This window comes from Cebus imitator, unplaced genomic scaffold (genome assembly GCF_001604975.1).
Source record: "Cebus imitator isolate Cc_AM_T3 unplaced genomic scaffold, Cebus_imitator-1.0 Scaffold266, whole genome shotgun sequence".
Classification (NCBI taxonomy): Eukaryota; Metazoa; Chordata; class Mammalia; order Primates; family Cebidae; genus Cebus; species Cebus imitator.
The window spans coordinates 2663619-2682746 of NW_016107581.1; the positions used below are offsets into that span (position 1 = coordinate 2663619).

At 45.5% G+C, this 19128-nt stretch overlaps 1 protein-coding gene across 1 annotated transcript in view; it reads right to left on the minus strand.

Moving 5' to 3' along the window:
• Positions 1-19128, minus strand: part of SLC6A16 (solute carrier family 6 member 16) — a 70490-nt gene that overhangs the window by 26449 nt on the left and 24913 nt on the right. Inside the window, exons 2-9 of the mRNA XM_037728514.1 lie at positions 15591-15687; positions 13515-13758; positions 13235-13469; positions 12330-12487; positions 12017-12143; positions 11627-11802; positions 11268-11378; positions 10848-11089 (exon numbers count right to left, since the gene is read on the minus strand). Of these exons, the coding sequence (XP_037584442.1) occupies positions 10848-11089; positions 11268-11378; positions 11627-11802; positions 12017-12143; positions 12330-12487; positions 13235-13469; positions 13515-13758; positions 15591-15637 (1340 nt within the window). The 5' untranslated portion in view covers positions 15638-15687. The remainder of the gene's footprint in view (positions 1-10847; positions 11090-11267; positions 11379-11626; positions 11803-12016; positions 12144-12329; positions 12488-13234; positions 13470-13514; positions 13759-15590; positions 15688-19128) is intronic.

A 19128-nucleotide genomic window follows, 5' to 3' on the forward strand; every position in this document is an offset into this window, starting at 1 on the left:
AAAAAAAAAAAAAAAAAAAAGAGAGAGAGAGAGAGAATAATAGTTATTCTGATTGGTGTGGTTTCTCACAACATTCTAATTGGTGGGTTTCTCACCACCCCAATCAGAATGGCTATTATTAAAAAGAAAAAATAACAGATGTTGGTGAGGTTGCATAGAAAAGGGAATGCTTATACACTCTTGGTGGGAATGTAAATTAGTTCCACCACTGTAGAAAGCAGTTTGGAGATTTCTCAAAGAACTTAAAACAGAACTACCATTCAACCCAGCAGTACCATTACGGGGTACATATCCCCAAAGGAAAATAGATCATTCTACCAAAAAGACAAATGCACTCATGTGTTCATCACAGCACTATTCACAACAGCAAAGACATGAAGTCAACCTAGATGCCCATCAATAGTAGACTGGATAAAGAAAATGTGATACTTACACACCATGGAATACTACACTGTCATGAAAAAAGAACAAAATCATGTCTTTTGCAGCAACATGGATGCAGCTGGAGCCTACTATCCTAAGTAAATTAACACAGGAACAGTAAACCAAACGCCACATATTGTCACTTATAAGTGGGAGCTAAACACTGAGTGCAGATGGACATAAAGATGGCAGCAACAGGCACTGAGGACTACTAGAAGGAGGAAGAAGGGAGAGGAATGAGGATTGAAAAACTACCTATCAGGTACTATGCTCACTACCTGGGTGATGGGATCATTTGTAGCCTAAACTTCAGCAACACACAATTTACCCATGTTACAAACCTGCAGATGTACCCTCTGAAACTGCCTGTTACCTCAGCATTTGGGAGGATGAGGCAGGCCGATCACTTAAGGTCAGGAATTTGAGAACAGCTTGAGCAACATGGGGAAACCCCGTCTCTACTAAAAACACAAAATTAGCCAGGCGTGGCGGTAGAAGAATTGCTTGAACCCGGGAGGCGGAGGTTGCAGTGAGCCAAGAGCCTGGGTGACAGAGGGAGCTCAGTGTCAGGGAAAAAAAAAAGAAAGAAAAAGAAAGCTGAAAGATAGTGGGCTATCTTCAATGTGGTAGGAAAAAAAAAAAAGCACTGTCAAGCTAGTAATCTGTATCCAGATACAAGAGATTTCAAAACACAGTGAAAGATATTTTCAAAAGAAAAGTAAGAACTGGCCACTAGCAGACCATCACTAAAGAATAATTCAAGGATATTTAAGTAAAAGGAAATCCCTGATGGAAGGGCCCAGGATACAAGACAGAATAAACATCAAAGAAAGCAATAAATAGGAAGCAGTACATCTAATTGAACATTAACTATATAATACAACAATAACGGGCCAGACACAGAGGCTTAGGCCTATAATCCCTGCACTTTGGGAGGCTGAGGTGGGTGAATCGCCTGAGGTCAGGAGTTCGAGACCAGCCTGACCAGGAGAATTGCTTGAATCCGGGAGGCAGAGGTTGCAGTGAGCCAAAACTGCACCATTGCACTCCAGCCTGGGCAACAAGAGCGAAAATCCGTCTCAAACAAACAAACAAATAAACAATAATGTCTGTGCATTTTAGTAAAAGAATATGAAATAAAAGTACATGAGGTACACGCTTGTAATCCCAGCTACTTGGGAGGCTGAGACAGGAGAATCACTGGAACCTAGGAGGCAGAAGTTGCAGTGAGCCAAGATTGCACCACTGCTCTCCAGCCTGGGCAACAAAGCAAGACTGTCTCAAAACAAAACAAAAACATGATATAACATTCAAATGTAACTTAGGAATGCACGTAAGTGGATATAAAGAGTTTTGGAGCCCTTATCTTGAACAGTGACGTATGATTACCTTTAGACATCCATAAATTAAGAAAACACATTGTGAATTCTAGGGAAATCACTCAAGAACAGAAAACAGAGTAGATAATTTCCAAACTAGCAGAGGAAAAAAACGGAATGATAACTACTAAGTCAATCCAAAAGAAGGCAAGAAAAGAGAAAAAAAGAAACAGAGACCAGGAGAAACAAACAGCAAAGTAAGATGGAAGACAGCCAATTATTTCCTACCATGATGGCAGAGGAAGGGAGCCAACCTTCCTTTCCCCATAAAATGCAACAATTTGGCAACTATATATGAACAAAAATTACTCTGGGCTGAGAACGGTGACTCATGCCTGTAATCCCAGCACTTTGGGAGGCCGAGGCGTAGGATCACTAGAGCTCAGGAGTTCAAGACCAGCCTGGCCAACATGGGGAAACGCTGTCTCTACTAAAAATACAAAAACTACCTGGGCTTAGTGGCGCGTGCCTGTAATCCCAGCTACACGGGAGGCTGAGGCAGGAAAATTGCTTGAACCTGGGAGGCTGCAGTGAGCAGAGATGGTGCCACTGTACTCCAGCCTGGGCAACAGAGCCAGGCTCAGTCTAAAAAAAGATTACTCTGGAAGAGTTGAGAAGTCAGCTTCAGCAACAGCGGGAGAAAGAATCCTAGAAACACCCGCACAGAAAGGGTGGAAAGAACAGTTCCATTTTGCCCACATCACCCCATCCCCCGAGCCAGCACTGCTCAGCATGGAGAGGGAATTCCCTGGCTTGCATATCCTTCTTTCAGGGAAAATGAGGGCAGGGCGTACAACCAGCTTCCCCAGCGTTTTGGGACACTGCCCAAGCAGCTTCAGTTTCACTCGGCTCACATTTCCGCGGGAACTGGCATCGCCGAAACATGTGGAGATGATGGGGAACCAAGAAGTGGACCAGGCTGTCAGCATCAGCCAGGCTGGTGGGAGCCACAGCGACCCCTAGTGGTCGGCTCAACACAGGGCTCTAGGGGACTTCTGCGGTGAGGCCCTCAACAGCACTCATGGCCACTGTGCCGCTCCTCACAGTTTTCACCACCAAGGACCCGCTGATGTTACCAATGGCTGATGCCAGCAGCATTTTCTGCAGAGGAACCAAGCTGAAGAAACCACTACCAGCACTGCAGCAGCAAAGCCCTGAAGTTTTTTTCCACCTTCACAGTCTCCAGGGGACTGGCCCTCTAATTTCTCCTTCCTCTATCCCTGGAAATGCCTAAGCTGTTCAATACCATGGTCACCCAGACCCAGTCACCCACCCCAGTAGCCATCGCATTCTCTTTGGTGCCTAAGCCAACATCCCTCCTCTGTAGAGTCACCCCAGCTGCTGCCTCTACAAGTGCTCTGAGCCAAGGACCCAGCACAGCTACCATACACAGCCAGACCTCCCTCATCCCCAGGTTCTAACTCCAGCATCATGCTTGCACCTCAGCTGGCCCCACAGCTGCATGTGCACACACGCCTCCAGCTCAGCCCTGCAACTACCCAAAAACATGCAGATGGCCTGATCTCTGTGGCCAGGCCCCTGCAATTAGGCACAAGCTGTCAGCCCCCACTGCCACGTGCATGCCCTTAGTCAACCCCAGCCCCTGCCTATGACTCCACCCCTTACCACTATCAATGAGCCTGCAACTGGCCTCTGCTGCCATGCTGCCAGGTACAGCCAGCCTCTACAGCAGAGTGTGTGCACACCACTGACCTCAGCCTCCACTGCTGCGAGTCCTGGCCCCTAGCTGCTAGGCAAGAGGCACAGCTGAGGTCCCAGAAAACTCTGTGGGAAGTTTACAGACACTGTGGACCTCCCACAGCTGTTGCCACCAAAGACCACGCAGGCGCCAACAATACAGCCAGCCCCCAGCTGCCTGTGCTAACAAGGCTCTGTGTCCCTCCAACCTGGACCCACGACAAGACCCCCCATAGTTGACACTCTGTGCCATTGGACCCACTGCCAGAGAGCACCACGCTCCTCCCTCAGCTCCCATGCACGTGAAGGTCTTTCCTTGCCAGTCCAGTCCATAAAATCTGGAAGAAGTTCATGCTTCTTTAAATGCTTTTCTCAAGACTACAAAAATCATGAAGAATTGGAGAAACATGGCAACACCAAAGGAAAACAAACTTCCATTAGCTGACTCCAAAGAACTGCAGATCCACTCACTGCCTGGCAATGAATTCACAACAGTAGTTCTAAAGAATCTCATTTTAGAACTGAACAATACAGTAAGAAATTCAAAATTCACTTGATGGGCTAAACAGCAGAATGAAGATGACAGAGGAAAGAGTCAGTGACCCGGAAGATAAATCAACAGAAAGTATCCAATGTGAACAAGTGTTTTTAAAAGAGTGGAAAAAATGAACAGAGACTCAGAAACTTGGGGTACAATAACAAAAAGCCTATTATCTATGTAATCAGAGTCAAAAAGAATAATAGAAAAAATGTCATGGAGAAAAAGTTTTTTGGTTTTTTCTGAGACGCAGTTTCACTCTTGTTGCCCAGGCTGGAGTGCAGTGGCGCCATCTTCACTCACCGCAACCTCCGCCTCCCAGGTTCAAGCGATTCTCCTGCCTCAGCCCCCTGAGTAGCTGGAATTACAGGCACCTGCCACAACACCCAGCTAATGTTTCATATTTTTTAGTAGAGACGGGGTTTCACCATGTTGGCCAGGCTGATCTCCAACTCCTGACCTCAAGTGATCCACTCACCTCAGCCTCCCAAAGTGCTGGGATTACAGGTGTGAGCTGCTGCCCCCAATCAGAGAAAATTATTAAACAAAAATTTTTTTTTTAATTTCCCCTATCTGGCAAAGTCATAACACTTTACTTGCAAGAATCTCAGCGAATCCTAAACAGGATAAGCCCCAAAAGTCCACATCCAAATATATCAAAAAAGTCACTGAAACTTAAAAAAATTCTGCCAGGCACAGTGGCTCATGCCTGTAATCACAGCACTTTGAGAGGCCAAGGTAGGAGGATTGCTTGAGTCCAGGAGTTTGAGACCAGCCTGGACAACATACAAAATACAATCAATCAATCAATCAATGCCTGGCTTCAAGAGTTCCTAGGCTTACAGTGAGTGAGTAAAAATTTTCACCACCTGGCAGGCCCAAGAACCTTAAAACTGCAGGTAAAATTTAAAGTCTGCCTTGGTTTTGACTTCCTTGCCTCAAGAAGTTTTTAAATCTCAGGTTTCAGTCAGGTGCAGTGGCTCACATCTGTAATCTCAGCACTTTGGGAGGCCGAGGTGCCTGAATCTGTAGTTCGAGAGCAGCCTGGCCAACACAGTGAAGCCCCGTCTCTACTAAAAATACAAAAATTGGCCGCGTGTGATAGCATGTGCTTGTAATCACAGCTACTTGGGACGCTGAGGCAGGAGAATTGCTTAGACCTGGGAGGCGGAGATGGCAGTGAGCTGAGATTGAGCCGCTGCACTCCAGACTGGGTGACAGAGTGAGACCCCATCTCAAAGAAAAAAAAAATCTGAGGTTCCTATACCATCAATGTAGAGAGAAAAAGTTAATGTTTCTAAAGAAAAACTGTAACACATCTGCTACTAGATTGTGGCTGTGTGTGTTGTTTCCAAGTTCTTGTTATCTAGCTGCAGACTGGACTAGATCCTGAATTCTCCTAATTTCCTCCAACATTTGGCTACTACTGTCCAACTCAAAACCAAAGTTGCTCTGTTCCTAAAGCCCTATAAGCTGAAACTAGACAAATTTTCAGAACAAGCCTCGTTCCTGATGTATGGACCACGCAAAAAGTTCACCAAACTACCATAACCAGAGACATTCAAACTACAAATCAGGAGGAGAAGGTGATGTTTCCATGCAGCAGAAAGCTTTCCTAAGACATAAGAACAAGGCTCCATATCATAATGAGGCTTTTATCCCCTTAATGCTGTTTTTACTTAGCAGGAAAATGGTATAATTAAAACTTCACAATCAATACCTTCTGCTGGTAACAGAACCTAATTTAAGAAATGTTTTAGTACCCATTGGTTAAATAAGAAAATGTCTTTGTGTTTGTTAATACTACATGCTATACCAGGATAAATTCCTCTGGGAAAAGTTGAGACCCATATATACAAAATAAGAAAGGCCACACAGTTACAACGGTCTCATCTAATTCCCTTCAGTCATTTATTTGATTTATACAAGTGGTAGTCTTTAAACCTAGGTTTGGGGCACAAAACTATTATCATTTTACTTTGTATTTGCCCTTTTTAAAACTTTGTATCTGGCTGGGTGCAGTGGCTCAGGCCTGTAATCCCAACACTTTAGGAGGCCAAGGTGGGCAAATCATGAGGTCAAGAGATCAGGACCATCCTGACCAACATAGTGAAACCCCGTCTCTACTAAATATACAAAAATTAGCTAGGCATGGTGGCACACGCCTGTAGTCCCAGCTTCTCGGGAGGCTGAGGCAGGAGAATCACTTGAACCCAGGAGGCAGAGGTTGCAGTGAGCCAAGATCCCACCACTGCACCCCAGCCTGGCGACAGAGTGAGACTCCATCTTAAAAAACAAACAACAGCCGGGCGCGGTGGCTCATGCCTGTAATCCCAGCACTTTGGGAGGCCGAGGCGGGTGGATCATGAGGTCAAGAGATCGAGACCATCCTGGTCAACATGGTGAAACCCCGTCTCTACTAAAAATACAAAAAATTAGCTGGGCATGGTGGCGTGTGCCTGTAATCCCAGCTACTCAGGAGGCTGAGGCAGGAGAATTGCCTGAACCCAGGAGGCGGAGGTTGCGGTGAGCCGAGATCGCGCCATTGCACTCCAGCCTGGGTAACAAGAGCGAAACTCCGACTCAAAACAAACAAACAAACAAACAACAACAACAACAACAAACTTTGTATCTGTCACTTGTTAAATTTTTACAGAAGTACAACTCCTAATAAAATAATGCTGGCCCAGCTCGACACTTTGAGATAATAACAAAAGATGATGGAAAAGACAAAATTGAACTTAATAATGGAACCCAGAGATTTAACCTAAAAGATACTCCCTTTAAATGTCCCTTCTTGCTCAAATGTGGCTAAAAGAGTTTTGACACTGACTCCAAGTCACCCGTCATTCCCCTCAATGTGACATGAGACCAGCAACTGGGACAGCTCATCCTGACATTGAGGGATATCAAAACACAAATATGAATGTTTGATCAGTGATGATTTTGGAGACAGATCTTGATCAAAAGGGGAAATGTGAAAGTTGTGAGGAAAAAATGGAGTCACTAATATTAAGAAAGCACTAGCAAGGCTGGGTTCAGTGGCTCATGCCTATAATCCCAGCACTTTGGGAGGCCGAGGTGGGTGGATCACCTGAGGTCAAGAGTTTGAGACCAGCATGACCAACATGGTAAAACCCCATCTCTACTAAAAATACAAAAATTAGCTGGATGTAGTAGTAAACACCTGTAATCCCAGCTACTCATGAGGCTGAGGCAGGAGAGTTGCTTCAACCAGGGAGGCAGAGATTGCAGTGAGCTGACATTGTATCACTGCACTCCCGCCTGGGCAACAAAGCAAGACTCCATCTAAAAAAAAAAAAAGAAAGCCCTAGCAAATGGGGCCAAGGAAGGCCATGAAGAGAGGGTTCTCACACCTATATGCCTGATTAAAAAAAAAAAAAAAAAAAAAAAAAAACTATAACGGTGCATAAAGACCATTGCAACCTTACACACACACAAAAAATACTCCTGCAGAAACATCTGCCCAACAAATGCCTATCCAACCTTGGACTGTTGTCACCCTTGTTATTATCTCCGTAGCCAAGGAAAACTATTTTAAAACAATTATGTTATCCTCTTCATTTTTTCCTTTAAAAACTTTGTTGGCCGGGCATGGTGGTTCACACTTCAGGATGCTGAGGCAGGCGGATCAACTCAGGTCGGGAGTTCGAGACCAGCCTGACCAGCATGGTGAAACCCCATCTCTACTAAAAATATGAACAATTAGCTGGGCGTGGTGGTGGATGCCTGTAATCCCGGCTACTTGGGAGGCTGAGGCAGGAAAGTCATTTGAATCTGGGAGGCTCAATGCACTCCACCAGCTGGGAGAAAAGAAATTTAATATATACAACTGGAAAATGACAACATATCCAGAACATATAAAGAACTCCAAAGAAAATGATCATCCAATATTTTTTTTAAATGGGCAAAAATGAACTTGACCACACATTTTGCTAAAGAGACAATCCAATGGCCAATAAATATATCAAAAGATACATAACCTTATCAATAACCAGAGAAATACAAATTTAAACCATACAATCCTACCAAATTGGCAAAATTTTTAAACTATGACAATACAAGTATTTGCAAGAGTAAGGTAATGAGAACTTCCATACATATGTTTCATATACATACAATTATAAATTGGCACAAACACTATGAAAAGTAATCTGGCATCATCTGTGAAGTTATAGACAGACATGGTAGAGTGAAGAAATACAGCCACAACATTCTGCAGCTCCTTCAATTAAGAGGTAAGATCTATTTTTTACCTTTGGAATCTGGGAGGGCCTTTTTTCATTCTTTCGTGTTTTTTTTTTTTTTAGTTGAGATGGAGTTGGTTTCACCATGTTGGTCAGGATGGTCTCAAACTCCTGACCTCAGGATCCACCCGCCTTGGACTCCCAAAGTGCTGGGATTATAGGCATGAGCCACCATGTCTGCCCTGGGGTGGCTTTTTTTTACTTCCTTCAACCAAGAAATGTAGCGGCAATGGAAGCAGTCCTATACTCCTCTTCAAGACAGTTTGCTGAGTCTGCCCTTGTGCTCTGTGAGCTGCCATGTGAGGAAGACCAAACTAGCCCCATAGAGAGGCTCATGGAAGTGAACAGCCCTTGCTGGCTTATGTATGCATATCTAAGGAATATAGTAGCCACTATCCTGACTTTTATGTCTACAAACAGGAGTAAACCCAGCCAACACCACCTAAAGAGGAGCAGCGCCGGCCAGGCACGGTGGCTCATGCCTGTAATCCCAGCACTCTGAGAGGCCGAGGTGGGTGGATCACCTGAGGTCAGGAGTTCACCTGGCCAACATGGTGAAACCCTGTCTGTCTCTACTAAAAACACAAAAATTAGCTGGGTGTGGTGGCGGGCACCTGTAATCCCAGCTACTTGGGAAGCTGAGGCAGGAGAATTGCCTGAACCTGGGAGGCGGCGGTTGCAGTGAGCTGAGATCAGGCTACTGCACTCCAGCCCCAGTGACAAAAGTGAAACTCTGTCTCAAAAAAAAGAGCAATGCCATCCCTGCTGGGCTCAGCCCCCAGCCAACCCTGCAGCTGAATGCAGCCATGTTAGTGAACCCACACAAGCACAGCAGAAGAATTTTCCAGCCAACCCACAGAATCATAAGATAAGTCATTGTTGTTTTAATCCATTTACTTCCAGGACAATTTGTTACCTAAGAATACATAACTATGCCTCGACAATCTAACTCATCTATCCCAGAAAAATGTGCACATATGCCGTACACAGGGACATGCGTAAGAATGTTTACAGCAACACTGTTTTAATGGCATAAAACTGGAAAGACTCCAAATGTCATCAATAGTAGAATGGATTTTTTTTAACTGTGGTATAGTTATATACCAAAACATTATACAGCATTTTAAAAGCACAGATTAAAGTTATACACAGTGTGGATAAATATTACAAACATGTTGAATGAGAGAAATAAAGCACAAAAGTAAGCAAAGAGAATGTATATGTGAGGGAACAAATAACTAAACTATATTGCTTTACGGGAGGCTGAGGCAGGAAAATTGCTTGAACCTAGAAGGCAGAGGTTACAGTGAGCCAAGATCACGCCACTGCACTCCACCCTGGGTTACGGCGAGACTCCATCCCCCCCCCCAAAAAAAAAAAACTAAACTAACAAACAGAAAAACTGTATTTCTTCATGTGAGTGGACAAATTAAACTGTATTGCTTAGCTCTGCATACATAGATGATAGAATATAAAGAAAAACAAACAACTAATCGCTATTCTGACTTTTATGATGATTAATTCTTTTTTTCCTTATATTCTAACATCTATGTATGCATATCTAAGCAATATAGTAACCACTATCCTGACTTTTATGATGGTTACCTCTGGGAGGCAGTAAAGAGATTATGATTAGAAGACACATGGAGAGCTCCTAGGGTTATTCTAGTTCTTAATACCGGTGATGTTTACTTCATAGTTCTTTACATTATACATTGTTTTATACATTTTTTCTTTTTTTCCTTGAGGTGAGGTCTCACCCAGCTGGTTTCAAACTCCTCGATTGAAGCAATCCTCCCATGAATCATGAACAATGGACTTAAGCCCATTGTTCATGACAGCACCAACAAGACACCAGCCACCGTGCCTGGCCTTGTTTTACACATTTTTCTATATGTATTTAATAGCTCATAATAAAAGGGTTTTTTTTGGAAAACACAAAAAAAAATACCATTACACTGCCACCAGACTGGAAAAAATTTAAAAGTCCAATCAAGTTTAATCAAGTGTTGTGCAAAAAGCAAAACGAATGAAAGTCTCACACATCCTCGATGGGAGGGTAATGCATCATACCACTTTGAAAAGCAGACACTATATGGTAAAACTGAAGGTGAGCATACCCTACTCAGCAATTCCATTCCTAACTATATACTGTCAAGAACTCTTGCACATGTACACATGTATATGCCCAGGCATCTTCTAGAAGAAAATGGTGGTTATTTGTGAGGGTTATAATTACTGGGAGAGGCTGGGCGCGGTGGCTCATGCCTGTAATCCCAGTTCTAAGGGAGGAAGAGGCAGGAGGATAGCTTGAGCCCAGGAGTTCAAGACCTGCCTGACCAATACAGTGACAGACCCCATTCTCAAAAATTAAAAAAATAAAGATTACTGGGAGCAATTCAACTCAGGGTTGCCTCCTCTGGAAGGCCCCATCTGACTAGCCCAGACAGAATTAATGACTCTGTCTCCTGTCCTCACCCATCACTTCTGCTGCCAGTTAGCACAAGGTGGGCGGATGCTCAACTAAGGGGCTGAACTTACCTCTCACAGCAGCGATGTGTGATGACTGTCGCCCAGAAGCCCAGGACACAAAAGTTGAAAGATGTGGTAATCACCAAAGTGAGCAGGTTCATCAAGGACACGAGAAAGGCATCACTGAGACAGTTGTTGGACTGCGGCATGTATGAGGCTAAGGAGGCAACGGAGCCAAGGCCTACGCCTGTGTTCAACAAAACGTGACTCCCTGCTACAGACCACACACTCACATTGTACACGTCCGCTATCTAAAAGAGATAACAGTATAAGGCGGTTGTAAAAGAAGCAGAGGACAGCTACAACAGAAACGTTTCGAGGAGGAGAGAGGGAGATACAGAAAGCAAGACTGGGGAAAGCAAGTTCTAAGAGTAGGCAGCTGTGGTGCCCTACAAGGCCTGATGGGGGAGTGAGGAACACAGATTTCACCTTGGCAACCAACAACTGTTGAAGGCCAAATTTTGCCCCTTCCAGCAGTAGACTCCCGATGAAGAGCCCAACGATGATGAAACAGGGGAGCGGTACCAACACATATATGACCTGAATAGAGAGTGGGACATATCAGCAACTGTGTACCAGTAGGGGTCAACCAAGAGTCAGGAGAGATCAAAAGTTCTGAGTCAGAAATGAGTAGGAATTAGAAGAAAGCGTTCAGCAAGGGTCAGGGGTCAGGGGCCAGTGGGAGTAAAAGGCCAGAGGAGTAAGAAATTAGGAAATCAACAAGTAGCAAAGTGAGGTAAGGACTAAAGCATTTGAGAATTTCAGGGAATCCAACACTGGTGGCTCACCTTCCTGGTGGACTTAAGCCCATTGATCATGAAAGCACCAACAAGACACCAGCAAATAAAGAAGGGCAGGACCAGACTGCTGACTGGTGACCCACCATCCTCAATTCTGTCTGAGGCCTTCAAGGTCTCCTGGTACCAGAAGTACATGGAGGGTGTTGTCCGTTCACATGCAGGATCTGGGGGGACCTGGCTTTGGACATGCCTGCTAGACAAGGTAACCCCTCCTCTTTTTTATCCCCTCCCCCACCTCCCTTTCCTCTTTCCTCCTCCCATTTCTTTTTCCTTCTTCTGTCTTCCTCTTCCTTGTCCCTCACCACTCCTTTCTACTCTTCCCAATTCCCTTCTACTTCTCCATTTTTCCCTTCTCCTCTTCCTTCACCTCTTCCTCACCAAAGCCACTAGAGTTCTCCATTAAGTGACATTTCTCCCATGGAACAGGATACTGGAAGGACTGGCTCAGGTAGAAGACCATCCAGGAATTCATCACATTCAAGTACAAGCCAACGATGAAGCACACCTGGGGGTCAAGGAGGAAGTGGCTGGGGAGAAAGAGCAGGGACAGGAAAGGGGAGGGAACTTGAGAGAGGATTGGGGAACCAAAGGGATTTAACTCATGGAAGTACTCATGGGACACATTTCAGGAAGAGGGTTGGCATGGGGGTGGGGTGTAAAAGTCAGGCCTGGGCAGCCAAGGGCTCCTCACCATGAAGCTGGAATACCCCACACCACCAATCCAGGGGGCAATGATCTTCCATATGCCCATGCTACCCTGACGCAGGCTCTGACCAGCCGCCATCTCCAGGAAGAGAAGAGGAACCCCGACTAGGAACAGCATGAAGATGTAGACAGCTACGAAACTGCCTGTGAAGAGGATTCAGGAGGGACTCTGAAAACCATCTGGGCTTTCAGTGCCTGGACTGCTTCAGGAGCCCAGGAAAACATTCTCCGTACCAATGAACTCCCCCAGGGCGACAGGGCTCACCCATGTCTTTTTTTGTTTGTTTGTTTGTTTTTTTGAGACAGAGTCTTGCTCTGTCACCCAGGCTAGAGTGCAGTGCAATCTTGGCCCACTGCAACCTCCACCTCCCTGGTTCATGTGATTCTCCTGCCTCAGCCTCCAAAGTAGCTGGGACTACAGGCACATGCCCCCATGCCCAGCTAATTTTTTTGTATTTTTAGTAAAGACAAGGTTTCACCACATTAGCCAGGATGGTCTCCATCTCCTGACCTCATGATCTGCCCACTTCAGCTTCCCAAAGTGCTGGGATTACAGGCATGAGCCACCACGCCTGGCCAGGCTCACCCATTTCTACATCTCTCACAATCCCAAATGTCCAATCCCCTGGCCCCCAATTCCTGGAAGACCCAGGTACCTAGTTTCCAGCCCATCTTGGACCGAGGCCTCCAGCTCAGCCATCCCCATGTTCAAATACCCTGAACCTCTACCCGCCTTGTGATTCTAGGTGTCCAGGGACCTGGTGCCTATGCTGCTCAGAGTACCAGGTCTTCAGCCTCCACGTTATCTCAGAGACATTCACGTTTAAAGCCTGGCTAGGACTCTGTCTGCTAGCCCCTTGGGGACCCAGGTTTCCTGATCCCCAGACTTACAGCCTCCACTGTTAAGCCACAGGTAGGTAAAGTGCCAGAGATAATCTGGCCTCACAGAGAAGCCCACCTGGGCGAAAATGTACTCAGCTTTGCTGGACCAGAACGGACGGGCATAGAGGACCTCACTCTCTTTCTTCTCTGTCATCTGCACCTTCTCATATAGGGGTTTCTGCTTCAGGACTGAGGAAGGTGCCACCTCTGGTACAGAAATTGGCTTGGGCTGACTGGTCCTGGCCTGACGGATCCTGGCATGATCCTCTATAGCATGGATTTTCCAGGCCTGAGCCTTTGCAATCCGGGTTGCTGAAACTTGGGCCTCTGAGGTCCAAGATGGTGCATCCCAGATCACCAGACCCTTGTCTTCCCACGTATGACTTTCTGAGCCACTGTCACAAATCACTGTGTCAGTCGATGAGGTGTTTGCCAGCGAGGATGTCGAAGGCTGGGCCTCTGTCTTCATCACAAACAGACTCTCTGGGGCAGCTCCAATTTCTGCAAAGGAGGGTTCATCTTCCTGAACAGACCTTAAGGACACCAAACACCATAGATTTTAGATTTAGAGATTTTAGATTTGGAGATTTAAGATTTTAGATTTAGAGTTAAGTAATTACCGAGTTCCAAAATAATTCTCAGCCTCTCCTTAAAGCAAACTTCATTTCTATCCCAACCACTGACATTCAAAGCACAAAAAAATCTCTTGGTTAAGTTTCACTTCTTAGAAATGATTTTGAGCAGTGGCTCATGCCTATGATCCCAGCACTTTGGGAGGCCGAGGTGGGCAGATAACCTGAGGTCAGGAGTTGGAGACCAGCCTGGCCAAAATGGCAAAACCCCGTCTCTACTAGAAATACAAGAATTAGCTGGGTGTGGTGGTGTGCACCTTCAATCCCAGCTACTCAGGAGGCTGAGGTAGGAGAACTGCTTGAATCCAGGAGGTGGAGGTTGCAGTGAGCTGAGATCAGGCCACCGCATTCCAGCCTGGGAAGCAGAGCAAGACTCTGTCTCAGAAAAAAAAAAGAAAGAAAAGAAATGTTTTCATGCAAGGGATAGGGAGAGAGACAGGCCAACCAACAGTCAGGAATCCCTGAAAACAAAGGATTTTTTTCTTTTATTGTTTTCAGATGGAGTCTCACTCTGTCGCCCAGGCCCCAGTGCAGTGGTGCAATCCTGGCTCACTGCAACTTCTGCCTCCCGGGTTCAAGCAATTCTCCTGCCTCAGCCTCCAGAGTAGCTGGACTTATGGGCACACACCACCACGCCCAGCTAATTTTTGTATTTTTAGTAGAGACGGGGTTTCACCATGTTGGCCAGGATGGTCTCGAACTCCTAACCTCAAGTGATCCACCGACATCAGTCTCTCAGAGTGCTGGGATTACAGGTATGAGCCACTGCACCCAGCCTGAAATCAAAGGACTTCTAAGAACACTGAGGTACTATTTGCAGAGGGCTTCCAAATTAAAGAAAAATCTAATTTAATACTAAATCTGCCTTGTAATCTTAGAAAAGTTACTGTACCTTACTGAGCTTTCTAATCTGTACAACGCTCAGACAGCTGGGCACAGTGGCTCACGCCTGTAATCCCAACACTTTGGGAGGCCGAGGTGGGCAAATCACCTGAGGTTGGGAGTTCGAGACCAGCCTGACTAACATGGAAAAATCCCATCTCTACTAAAAATACAAAATTAGTCAGACGTGGTGGCACATGCCTGTAATCCCAGCTACTCAGGAAGCTGAGGCAAGAGAATCACTTGAACCTGGGAGGCAGAGGTTGCAGTGAGCTGAGATTGCACCATTGCACTCCAGCCTGGCCAACAAGAGCAAACCTCCAATGGGAAAAAAAAAAAAAAAAACAAGACACTCAGATCTCTGCTCAAATACAGCCTCACCAGAGATGCCTTCCCTGTCCTCCTATCTTTTTTGTTTTTTGAGACGGAGTCTTGCTCTGTAGCCCGGGCGGGAGTGCAGTGGCACAATTTCAGCTCAATGCAACCTCCACCTCCCAGGTCCTGGTTCAAGCAATTCTCCTGCCTCAGCCTCCTGAGTAGCTGGGATTACAGGAATGTGCCACCGTACCCAGCTAAGACGGGCTTTCACCATGCTGGCCAGGCTGGTCTTGAACTCCTGACCTCATGATCCATCCGCCTCAGCCTCCCAAAGTGTTAGGATCACAGGCATGAGCCACTGTGCACAGCCAGCACTGTCCCCCTATCTAAAATAGCGCCTGCCTACCCACTACTCTCTTTACTTTCCTTCATGGTATGTCTAGTCTCCTGATTTTATTATCTATTTACTGTTAATTCATTCATTGTCCAGCTCTGCCTACTGCTCTATCTCCAGCAAAAGAATGGTGTTCTACCTCGTATCTGGGGCTATTCTTCTCCCTGCTCTCCAAGTTCCCGCCATTCTGAAAGTCTGTTAGCTCTTCAAATACGAGTGAACGGGCAAGGATTATGCTGAAAAAATTAAAAAGTTCAGTGAAAGAGAGGAAGAGAGAGAGAAAACTGGAGTCTACTTTCAGAGGGGGAAGGAACATGCTTTCCAAAAGCAGAAGCAGTAGGTGGGCGCCGAGGCGGTACATTTGGGTGGTACATTTGGGTCACCTGGATAATTGCTTGTGAGACACAGCTTCCAGAGAGCTCCGTGTTACTCAAGAAAATGCTTAAAATTCAATGACAGGTTAAAAACATAAAACTAAGATACAAATTTCTACCTTTAGTTCTAGAAATTTTAAAATGCAATGCAAGGCTGAAAGGAAATACATCAATATATAGAAGATGATCAGTCAGGCGCAGTGGCTCACACCTGTAATCCCAGCTACTCAGGAGATGAGGAGGGGGGATCGCTTGAACATAGGAGGCAGAGGTTGCAATAAGCCAAGATCACGCCACTGCATTCCAGCCTGGGCAACCCTGTCTCAAAAAAAAAAAAAAAAAAAAAAAAAAAAAAAAAAAAAAAAAAAAAAAAGATGGCAATGACTGCAAATATGTTTATATCCTTCTCCCTGCTTTTACATTAAAATTTTTTAAATATTGTATTACTTTTTCTTCAGACACAGGGTCTCACTCTGTCACCCAGGCTGGAACACAGTGGCATGATCCATATAGTTCAGTGCAGCCTTGAACTCCTGGGTTCAAAGGATGGACCCTCTCACCTTATCCTCCCACGTACCTGGGACTATCAGCATGTGGCAGCATACTCAGCTAATTTAAGCTTTGGCCAGGCAAGGTGGCTCATGCCTGTAATCCCAGCGTTTTGGGAGACCGAGGCAGGCGGATTACGAGGTCAGGAGTTTGAGATCAGCCTGGCCAACATATTGAAACCCCGTCTCTACTAAAAATACAAACAATTAGCCGGACATGGTGGCACGTGCCTGTAATCTCAGCTACTCAGGAAACTGAGGCGGGAGAATCGTTTGAACCTGGCAGGCAGATGCTGCAGTGAGCTGAGATTGCACCATTACACTCCAGCCCAGGCAACAGTGCAAGATATTGCCTCAAAAAAGAAAAGCTTTTTCGAGATGGGAGTCTCACTATGTTGCTTAGCTGGCCTCGAACTCCTATGTTCAAGTGATTCTCCTGCCTCAGCCTCCAGAGTAGCTGGCATTACAAGCACAAGCTACCATTCCCTGCTTGCTTGTATTACTTTAATAATCAAGAAAAATATGGCCAGGCACAATGGCTCATGCCTGTAATCCCAGAACTTTGGGGAGGCCAAGGCAGGTGGATCGCTTGAGGTCAGGAGTTTGAGACCAGCCTGGTCAACATGGTGAAACCCCATCTCTACTAAAACTACTAATAAAATAAAATAAAATAAAATAGCCAGGCATGATGGCAGTCACCTGTAATCCCAGCTTCTAGGAAGACTGACACAGGAGAATCACTTGAACTGGGAGATAGAGGTTGCAGTGAGCCAAGATCGTGCCACTATACTCCAGCCTAGATGACAGAGTGAAAGTCTGTCTCAAAAAATAATAATAATCAAGAAAAATAGGACAGGCGCAGTGGCTCACGCCTATAATCCCAGCAGTTTGGGAGACTGAGGTGGGTGGATCATGAGGTCAGGAGTTCAAGATCAGCCTGGCCAAGATGGTGAAACCCCATCTCTACTAAAAATACAAAAATTAGCCAGGTGTAGTGTTGGGCGCCTGTAATCCCAGCTACTCGGGAGGCTGAGGCAGATAACTGCTTGAACCCGGGAGGCAGAGATTGCAGTGAGCCAAGGTAGCGCCACTGTACTCTCACCTGGGTGACACAACAAGACTCTATCTCAAAAAAAAAAGAAAGAAAAAGAGAAAGAGAGAGAGAGAGAAAGAAAGGAAGGAGGGAGGGAGGGAGGGAGGGAAGGAGGGGTGAGGGAGAGAGGGAGGGAGGGAGGGAAGGAAGGAAGGAAGAAAGGGAGGGAGGGAGGGAGGAAGGAAGGAAGATAGATACCTGGGCACAGCAGCTCACATCTGTAATCCCAGCACTTTGGGAGGCTGAGGCAGGCAGATCATGAGGTCAGGAGTTGGAGACCAGCCTGGCCAACATGGTGAAACCCTGTCTCTACTAAATATACAAAAATTAGCTGGCATGGTGATGCACACATGTAATCCCAGCTACTCAGGAGGCTGAGGCAGGAGAATTGCTTGAACCAGGGAGGCAGAGGTTGCAGTGAGCTGAGATCATACTACTGCATTCCAGCCTGGGAGACACAGCAAGACTCCGTCTCAAATATATATATATGTATTGACAAGTAAAAATAAAAAGATCATAATAGACACAGAAATCCAATTGAAGGGCCAGGCGCAGTGGCTCACACCTGTAATCTCAGCACTTTGGGAGGCCAAGCCAGGCTGATCACCTGAAGTCGGGAGTTCAAGATCAGCCCGACCAACATGGAGAAATCCCATCTGTACTGAAAATACAAAATTCGCCAGGCATGGGTGGTGCATGCCTGTAATCCCAGCTCCTTGGGAGGCTGAGACAGGGGAATCACTTGAATCCAGGAGGCAGAGGTTGTGGTGAGCCAAGATCACGCCATCACACTCCAGCCTGGGCAACAAGAGTGAAAGCTCCATCTCAAAAAAATGAAATCTTGAAGGAGCTCTCATGAGCCAAATCTGAACAAATCAGAACATCAAAATAAATAATAATAGTAACAGATGAGAGCCAACAGACTAAAACAAGAATCTATGAATCCACAGAGATACAACTCAGGAAAAAGAAAACCTCTTCCTTATAGTAGAATACAAACTAATAAATGTACAAGGAATGATGAATTAGAATGTCATTGCTAATCAAGTTATACACATTAAATATGTACAGTTTTTTACATGTCAATCACACCTCGGTAAAGATGTCCTTTTAAAAAATCATTGTTTGGAAACTAGCAGAGTAATAACTGATTCACGAAAGGATCACCAATGGTTGCTAACACAATATGATGAAAATTTGATGGGGACAGGATAATTGCATAGTATTACTATATCTCCCCATAAGGTATTCCCCCAAAAATCCAGAAAAATAATATCTTTAGAGTGTTACACACTACCTTAACCAAGTAATAAAAGTCAACTGACATCATATAACTCCTGATACAAGGCATTAAGAACACAACATCAGGCCGGGCGTGGTGGCTCACGCCTGTAATCCAAGCACTTTGGAGGCCAAGGTGGGCAGATCACCTGAGGTTGGGAGTTTAAGACCAGCCTGACCAGCATGGTGAAATCCCATCTTAAAAAATAATTAATAAATAAATAAATAAAATAAAAAGAACACAACATCGTTTCTGTGGTATTGCTGCCAAAAATGTGTAACTAGGGCGGGTGCGGTGGCTCATGCCTGTAATCCCAGCACTTTGGGAGGCCGAGGCAGGTAGATCACCTGAGGTCAGGAGTTGGAGACCAGCCTGGCCAA